Raw genomic sequence first — 9,675 nt, forward strand, 5'->3', positions numbered from 1 at the left:
ATATATATATACACACACACACACACACACACTTTTTTTTTCACCTGCTCCAGTTCTCTACAGTAGAAAGCAGGACTGGATTTTCCGAGTTGCTTTTTCGTCTGTCGGCCATGTTGGATTTAACAAAAAATTTTCTTGCGCTTGCAGTGGATGGCCAGTAGTTGGCAGTGTGTTGTATGATGCACGAGTGTCCACTTTAGTGGTCTGTGTGGATTTATAACACAAAAATCCACAAGAAACATAAGCAAGTAGCTTTTAGACAGCTGTCCACTGTAGTGACCGCTATGCATGAAAGGGCTTGACAGACATTATTTTTCAAAATGTCTGTGAAGATGGTGGAACCAGGAAAAGTTTTTATTTTTTTATTTTTTAAATTTTGCTTGTTTGGAACAAAGAGAATCTGCAGAGGGACTAAAAGAATTATGTTTTCCACCCGGTCTGATGGCTTTGAACCCATTTTTCACAAAACGAGTTAGAATAATGATTTAATAAAGGTGAAAGAAAACGGAGGAACCTTTCCTTTGCTTTTAAAACTGTACAGTTAAATGGAAATCATCTGAACTCAGTGGAGAATTTTCCAAATCCTCCTGCTCTAAAGGATTGCTGTTACTAGGCGACCCTCATTCTGGATTTTCCAGACATGGAAGAAGATGCTTCTGTGTAGCTGATGCATTATTTTTATTTTTGCTCATTAATCGCCTCATGAGGCTGAGCAGTGACAGGAAACAGCCGCTGGCAGAAAGCAGAGCTGCAGCTGCTCAGCTCGGATGTGATGCTGACAGAAACTCTGGCTGCGAACTCGCTGGCGCTTCAGCTTTGGGTCCATTTGTGAATGAAACCTTGGTGTTAATGATGCAGTGTAGCCGCTGCTTCATTAGCCAAGGGAAGACCGAACCTTTTGGGACCTATTCTCTAATGAGATGTGACACAAATACAGTCGCTTCACAGCGACGCAGCCCTGCCGCTTCCCTGAAAACATGAATAAAAATATGACACCAGCTATAAACTGTGCCACAGCCTTTGTTTACGGCAATGCTAGCAAACTAGTTTCCCCTTTACGTTACGTAAAAGTTATTTTGATGAAAAATTAGGTTAGGTGAATTATTATTCACTGCGACTGCAGAATTGGTATAAAGGAAATAAAAGCTCATTTCATTTGTCTAGCAGAATCTTAAAGATGCAAAACCATGCAGACATCTCGAAATGTTTTTACGTTTTTTCAGGTTGAGTTGTTTGATTTTTAGGTGACAGACTTTCATAAGGCAGCTCATAATTGTGAAGTAAAAGAAAAATATGCATTTCTTTTCAGTCCATCAGAAAAAGGAGCATAGCTAGAGATGGGAGATTTTAAAAATAAATTCTCCAATTAGTTTTATACCACTTCAGAATTCTGATTAAATTTTTTTTCTGACGTTCTTTTCTAAAAAATAATTTAGAAAAGACAGAAAATATTTACAAAAAGTGGCTGTGAGTTGTACGATGGAGTATTAGGGCCAGGATATGATAACCTTTGTTTAATTATGAAAATATAATCATAATATTAGCAAAATAAAAATGCAATATTATCAGAAAAACATCTTAAAATTAGGAGAAAAGTAATTTTAGCAAAAAAAAAAAGCTAATAGATCAAGATCTGACATGGCCGCATCGGTCTTTCTTTGAAATAGACATATAGTTTGTGCAAAGGTTTCAAAGTCCTGCTATTGATAATAATTTGATGCTGATCTGTCAATATATTAAGTATTTCCTTATAAACCAATACCAAAGTACAACTTAAGATTCTCAACCTTTCTAATTTTAATTCTTTGCTATGTTTCCTGTAACATTTCTCATAAAATTACTACTTAATATTCCTAATATTACCCCTGTATTCTTATGACATTATTCTCATAATAGAAATTGTAGCCTGGCTCTAATGTTCAAAGTCCAAATAAGTAGAAGATGTCAAACAAGATGGCGGCGCCTGGTGCATTGACATCACTTTGAACTAAGGAAACCCAAGGAGCGCATTGGTAAAAAAAAAAAAAAAAAAAAATCCTGATTCTCCAAAAACTTAAACATTCAAAAGTCAAAAATTTGGTTAATTGGTAAAAATCTTTACTTGGATGCTGGTCGAGACCCGAAGAAGAACTTACAGCTCAAATTACAGTGAGTGCAGCAAGGCAGGTATAAATACTTTATCATGTCAGCCGTGGCGCTGCTCTTTCATCAGGAATTAATCGGAGCAGGTGGACAGTTTGGGAATAATTCTTAAAAACTTCCAGGAGATTGAACAGCACACGTCAAAACATCTTGCTGCAATCCTCTGTGATCAGCACGATTACTCAACCCATCTCCTCCTCACATCAGACGCTGCAAACACAGGGTGACGGGTGTTGCTGCGTCTTTGTTCCACCTCGCAGGACGCACCGCGCCCCCCTTCGGCGTGGCGAGAGGTTGCGCAGGGACATGACCGTCTTCAGCGAGTCGTTCTCGCCTCGTTTGTTTGCACTCTGCTCGCCCTCCAGCGCCTCTGCGTTTCACCTCTACACAGATTAATGACTTACAGTATGAATAGAGCGGCCTCTGCCCAGGCTTTGAATGAGTGGATGACATCATTTAGTCATTGATCAGCCTCATTCAAAGGTCAACGTATTCTGGCTACACAAAGAGCGTCAACCGGTTGTGAAGCCCCGGGAGAGGAGGGACAGTCAGGACTCGGGTAAGGAAGCATCTGGCTCTGTGATCAACTTAAAGACAAAACGTCAGACTGCTTGGTTTGGTTTTCCTGTAAAAGTGGAGCAGATTCAGGGTTTATTTCACCCTGCGTAGACACTTCATGCAGAATGAGCAGGTTCTTAAACGACTCTCATTAAACTCCAGGTCATGGTTCCCCCTATTGAGCAGGTGAAATAATGACTGTGAAAGACTTTTTGAGCATTTCCTGTAGACTGAATGTGTTTCAAAGGCAAAATACCCCTTAGAGATGCAAAAATTTAATAAACTTACGATTAATGGTTTATTAGAAATAAGTTCAATTTGATTAACTTATAAGGTCCGCTTAGACCTTCTGTGTTGTAGTTTGGCCGCCGTCCAGCAGAGGGCGTCGCTGGTCATTTTTAAGCGGCTTTAGCGGCTGTGTCACAGGGAAGAGAGTCCGGTTTAGGATGAAAAATGCACTTTTTCTGTTCCGTTTCGAAATGTAAACACTCAGCAAGGTCCTTAGGTGTTACGGAGGAACTTAAACTGATGGGATTTTGGAGCTGTTATTAATTAATGTTGTTCATGGAATGATGTTTAAATATTCCTTCAACAGCAACAAGCAGAGGTGGGCAAGTACTCAAAAGTTTCATTTACTAGCATTACTTAGATATATATTTACTCAAGTAAAAGTAAAAGTAGCCGTCCAAGAAATTACTCAAGTAAGAGTAAAAATATATTTGGTACAAAGCTACTCAAGTATTGCGTAACTGATCAAATCATCAATCATTTATTACTTAAAAATTACATAATTTGTATTTTAAGTACAAAATGACAATAATTCATATAAGTAACAAAAATAATCAGGCAAAATAAATTTTTTCAAATCAGTTTCACTGTAAAGCTTACAAAACTTTAACCAATACTGCAGGTGTGTGTCTGTGTCTGGTATATTTTTGGTTAAAACATGTTTGTTTTTCATTCAGTGGGTAGAAAATCTAGAAATAATGGCGATACTCCATAATAACATTACTCAAGTAAAAGTAAAAATGCTCCTAAAAGTAAAATTTTTCAATAAAGTTACTCAAGGAAATGTAATTAAGTAAATGTAACCAGTTACTAATCAACTCTGGCAACAAGACAATGCTTCTGTTTGAAAGCTTCTCTGTTCATGGGGAATTAAATCTTTTACTTTTCTCTTCAGCAACTTAAGATTTTTCTGTCTTGTTATATTTTATAAGTATGTGTAAGTTTAACAATGTGAGAACCACAAATTTATTTTTATTCAGTCTGTACTTAATACAATTGACACAAAATGTTTTTCTTTATTCAACATATTGTGAAAAATGCAGGTCTTTGTTATAGAACGACGTCTGTCCCTCTTTATAGAAGAAGAAAATGGCCGCTTATCAATTTATCAATAACTTTCACCCCTAACACTCATATTTTCCTGAATATATCATCTCTCAGTCTTCATACCTAACTCAGGACCAGGTAGCTTTTTGTATCTGGGTTTTCTTGGGCTGCATTCTTCCTGACAGTTGCAGTCGAGCGCCGGCTGACTGGATTTGAACTGCCGGTGAACTCCTCCTCTGCAGATGTTCACTGAGTTTTAAGTCTGTGTTTTGCCAGATGGATTCAGGTCACTGGTGTGTTGAAAGGTGAACGTCGGTCACCTCCATCCGGAGATGTTTTTGTCTATTTCCAGCTACATTCATCCATTCCTTCACTTCCCATCAGGGTTTTTTTTTGTCCCTGCTGCTAAGAGCTTCAGAAGTTTGCTGCTGTCACAGTAAAAGGAGAGCGCAACAAAACATTTTACTGGGACGCCATCAAAACAAGCATTAATATCTTATAGATGGAGAGTGATCTAAAAGCTACATTCAAAAAGGAATTCAAGTCGACTTTTATTTGAAGAACTTGGGGAAACTGTAAGACAGCATTTTATGAAAACAAAATTCAATCAAGGTGCGTTCACACCAGCTCTGTTTTGTCTACTTTCTAGACAAACCCTAGTTTGAGTTTGTCTAGAAAGTCTGGTTCATTTGGGGAGGTGTGAATGCGCAATCAATCTTTGATGTGGACCAAAAAAGCAAGGAAAGTAGTGAGCATGACTCTAATGCAAAAAATGAGGAAAAAAATAAACGGGTGCCCGGTTCTGAAGAACTAGAAAAAAGGGAAATAACCATAAATAAGTATATAAAGGTCTTAATGTGAGCTAAAAAAGAACCTGTTTCAGCTACATGCCATCAGCTGGGTTAATCAGCCCCCAAACAAGAGACATCTGTGATAAATAGCATAATCAGAGACAATATTCAACATTATATAAAATTTAAACACATAAAAAGAGGCGTTATATATTTATATAAGCCTTTTTAAAGTTTATCACTGTCACCTCTTCTTTTAAGAGCAGGAACAAATGCCAAAACATGAACTCCGGTTTGCCTAAAAACCTCGTTCTCAGTTCGGTTGAAGTGAACTCTGGTGCAGTGTGAATGCTAAACTTAATAGAGACAGCTCCAAAAGCAGGAAATGGACCACAGTGCAGGGCATTCTGGGTAAAACAACGTAAACAAACGAGCTAGTCTACCGCTAGTGGGAGAAATGATTGTGATCTTTTACCAAAGACAAAATCAAATGCTAAAAACGGTAAAATATGATGCTAATCCATTTTTGTCTACATTTTGTGAAGAAGGAAGTTGTGCTCATGTTGTTTTCAGAGGTTTTTGTGTCGTTTTCTTCAGATGTTCTTGGTGCAGCGCCCCCACAGGCGAGGAGGGGAACAGGTTTTCAGTTAGTTTGGTTCTGTCATGATCCGTGTTTCTGTGTATTTACTTTAAGGTTTTTCTGTGTTCAGTTTCTGTCCTGTGAGTCTGTTTCTGCGTCTTCCCCATTGATTTATCCCAGCTGTGTTTCGTTCCTGTGATTACCCTCCCAGTGCATCTAGTCCCACCTGTTGTCTGTGTTCCTCGTCGGATCCTCGTCTAACGTCGTATGCTGTCGCTTGTCAGTCAGTTTTCCTCAGTTGAACTGTGAAGTCCTGAGGTTGCTTGTTTCAGTCTACAGTCTCTGTCAGTTGCTACCAATATTAGCTATGTGCTAATTTGCTGTCGTGCTGCCTGATCCTGGACTGTGAGCTTCTCATCATCATCATCTTCATCTGGGTCTCCGCGTTCATTCTCACCACCACCAACCACACCCCCTGACAGGTTCGTTTGACACAGTGAGGAGTGAAAGTAAAAATGTAACAAATGTTGCAACTTTGGTCCCCAATCAAACCAAGTTTACTGGAATATCAGGTGGAAAAACTCCCTTAAAGGTACGCAGTTGGTATTTGGGGCAAATGAGGTTTTTCACTAACAGCTCCCTGATCTGAAATCATTAAATTGAAGACATGGAGAGAAAAACGGGAGGCGCAGAGAGTGTGTGTATATGAAACAAACCCGACCTGGTTAGAAAACAGCCTTAGAGAATCAGAAGTGGTAAAGAGCTCAGAAAGATGTTTTGAGTTGTTTAGTTGGATGAGAGATCAGACAGAGGTTGGAGTTGTTGCACCATCCAGATTGTGTGAAGGAACGGAGCTGATTTGAAACGCTGCCAAACGTTGCACAACAATGGCTGCTATCTCAGGACATTTACAGCGCTGAATCATCTGGCCTTTGAGACGAGCTCACGACACCTTTTTATGTTTTAAAGCTGCTTTGAGGCTGTCGCTCATGTTAGAAACCAAGGAGAAAAGAAGAGCGCTGGATGTGGAAATCAGAGTTTATCTGGGTGGTGATCTTCATTTAAAATGCAGAGGGAAATATTAAAATATTGATATTAAAGTGAGGTTAAAAAGGCTAAAGAAGAAGCTTCTAGATTCGGATAAACACAAGAATACTACAGGATTTTATACACTTTTATTTTTATGGAGTTTTTGTCAAGTTTTTAGGATAAGTTGAGGGTAAAAGCTTCACATCATGTTTTCACACTAAATCCTACCAAGTACTTTTGGTCTAGTTTCTAGAGATCTTGGTACAAAACAAACTTACAAGCGAGTTTTCAGCAATTTATAAACACTTGTTTTAAGTAAATAATTCCTTAATATTGATGAAAAAGTGCCAGTTCTTCTAGCAAATTATTTCACTTATAACCAGACTTTTTCCCATGTTAAGTTAAATAATCTGCCAGTGGAACTAGACCTTTTACATCAATATCAAGGAATTATTTGCTTAAAACAAGCTCCTGTTTCTAGCTGAAAAGTTACTTGTGTCTTAGTTTTTCTCTTTTCAAGTGTACGACAATATTTGTCCAAGAAACTAGACCAAAAATACTTGGTAAGGTTTTGTTTTTGCAGTGCAGTTTGAATAATTACTGTGTTTATCAGCGCATGTTTCCAGTGCCGGGAAATCATCTCACCTGGTTTTCTTTGTGGGTTTCCTCTGCCAGGCTGCCGGTTTCCCCCAGCAGATTGAGATCCAGCTCGCTCGGACCTGAACACAGACAGACCCAGTCGTTAACTCATACCAGGGTAACTTTAACAGCTTGGTATTTTAGGAGCAGAGTGAAAAAAGTACACCCTCTTTCAATCCGTTTAAAATATCAGGACATAATACAAATGTTCTGCTGTTTACTAGGTTAAATAAATTATTTAAATTCACTTTAATGTGTAAAAAACATAATACAAACACTCTTCAGATGAGAAAAGATGTGCATGAAGAAGTAAGTACACCCCTCCTGTTTCAATAAAATGTAAGAACTGATAAACTTTATTTACTAGCAGCTACTTACTCTTATTTATTAAGAATTTTGCAGCACAGCTTGGCAAGGCTATGTCTTAATAAAAACAAGATTAGTGGAACAATTTGAACAGATGAGAAAAGCAGATTACCAAAAACTCCAATCTCAAACTAACTGTAAAGCACGGTGTTGGTGGGGTGATGATGTAGGCCTAATTTGCAGCTTTTCGGTAAACAAATGAGTCAAACACAAGGCCGTCTATCTGAAAACGGGACACAGCAGTGAATCTACAAAACACAGGGTGAAATACGGAGGTAGCAGCATCATGCTCTGGGGTTACTTTAACATAGAACATAGTTTTTGTCAAATTATGAAGTTTTTACTAAATGCCACTCAGTTTTGACCCAAAACCTGCTTTTAAACTAAAGATTTTTTATTTTTTTGCATCACTGTGAGCAAAAATATCTTCTAAATCCTAAACTTAATCCAACAGAAATCTGTGGGCAACAGACACAATCTGATTAATTTAGAGAAATTTTTCAATGTTGAAGAGAATAAATATATTATACACAGCTCTGTAGACCATTTAAAATGATCAGTTTATCTGATTTTACTTTATACTTTTTATGTTTGAGTAAAATGAAAATTATTTTATTATATGAAATCCTGACATGTCTCTGAAATTACAAGCAAAAATTTTGCATTTATTTGCATAAAATAAAAAATGGTCAACATAAGGAAAAAGGTGCAGAGCTTTCAGACCTCAAATAATGCAAAGGAAACACTAATACTAATGCTTTAACTCAGGAAGAGTTCAGAAATCAGTATTTGTTGGAATAAGCAGGAGGTTTTCAACGGGGTTCAGTGCAGCAGCAGCAGCGGGTTCTTCATTTTTTCCAGAGCTGAATGTGGGACGGGGATAAGCAGAAGTGATGACACATTCACATTCCCTCTGCAAAATCCTTTTCTTTTCATGATTTAAAACATCGAGAATCCAAAACCATGAATCATTTTCATTTCATCCGGACCTGCCTTTTCGAGCTGTAAAAACCTTGTAACAGCTGAATGAGAAACAACATCTGGAGGCAGAAGTGCATAAATCAATCATGGCCTCCACCTGTTGTAAGAACTCCTCCACTTGTCTGCTTCCTACTTCCAGCAGCAGATAAACGGTTTTCTCAGAGCCGGAGCTTCGTTATCCTAATTGGCTCCAGTTGATGGTCTGTTTTCTGAGACACACCTGCTGAGACCAGCAGGGGTTCAGAAACATGCAGCGTTGGGCAGAAACTAGTTACATTTACTGCTGCTGCTCGCGTTCTCACTGAAACCAGGAGGATTGAATAATCTGGTGTTAGAGCACATAACACCAGTTTTAAGGTCCTTCACTGGCTCCCTGTAGCTCAGAGAACAGACTATAAAATACTGTTGTTAGTTTATAAATCACTGAACGGCTCAGCACCCCAATACATTAAAGATCTGCTGTTGTCATGGCAACATTCCAGACCTCTCAGGTCTTCTGGTTCTGCTCTGCGTCCCCAGAACCGGAACCAAATGAGGAGAAGCAGCATTTAGCTTCTATGCACCACAAATTTAGAACAAACGTCAAGAAAACTGTAAAACAGCTGAAACACTGAGTGCCTTAAAATCTCGACTAAAAACCCAGCTGTTTAGTTGTATTTTAATCGTAATCAATTACGAATTTAACGACGGCTCTTGACTTAATGTGATGTTTTGATTGTTGATTTTATGTTGCATGACTTTGTATTTTTATGTTATGATGTAAAGCACTTTGAAATGCCTCGCTGCTGAAATGTGCTGTACAAATAAAATTTGATTGATTGATTTCTCAATTACATTACAAAAATTTACTTTTAGTATTTCACCACATTGCACTTTTTACATGTACTTCAGTAATTTTATTATGAAGTATCGCTACTTTTAATTTAGAACATTTCTATATTTTCTACCCACTGAATGAAAAACAAACATGTTTTTACCAAAAATTCACCAAACACACCTGCAGTTCTGGTTCAATTTCATATGTTTTTAATGGAAAGAAACTGATTTGGAAAAATTTTATTTTGCCTGATTTTATTTTATTTTATTTTTTTACTTGTATGAATTATTATCATTTTGGTCCTTAAATTGATTGATAATTCGATCAGTTACTCAGTTCTTCACTTTTTACTTGATACTTTTTTACTCTTACTTGAGTAAAATTTTTGGGTACTCTGCCCACCTATAAAAAAAAAAAAATTCCCTTCTCACCCTCCG

The 9,675-nt window shown here is 37.7% G+C and overlaps 1 protein-coding gene across 1 annotated transcript in view; it reads right to left on the reverse strand.

Annotated features, from left to right (window-relative positions):
- Positions 1 to 9,675, reverse strand: part of ak5 (adenylate kinase 5) — a 97,128-nt gene that overhangs the window by 33,402 nt on the left and 54,051 nt on the right. Inside the window, exon 8 of the mRNA XM_008434639.2 lies at positions 7,081 to 7,154. Coding sequence (XP_008432861.1) covers positions 7,081 to 7,154 — 74 coding nt within the window. The remainder of the gene's footprint in view (positions 1 to 7,080; positions 7,155 to 9,675) is intronic.

Source organism: Poecilia reticulata, linkage group LG17 (genome assembly GCF_000633615.1).
Source record: "Poecilia reticulata strain Guanapo linkage group LG17, Guppy_female_1.0+MT, whole genome shotgun sequence".
NCBI classification, from domain to species: Eukaryota; Metazoa; Chordata; class Actinopteri; order Cyprinodontiformes; family Poeciliidae; genus Poecilia; species Poecilia reticulata.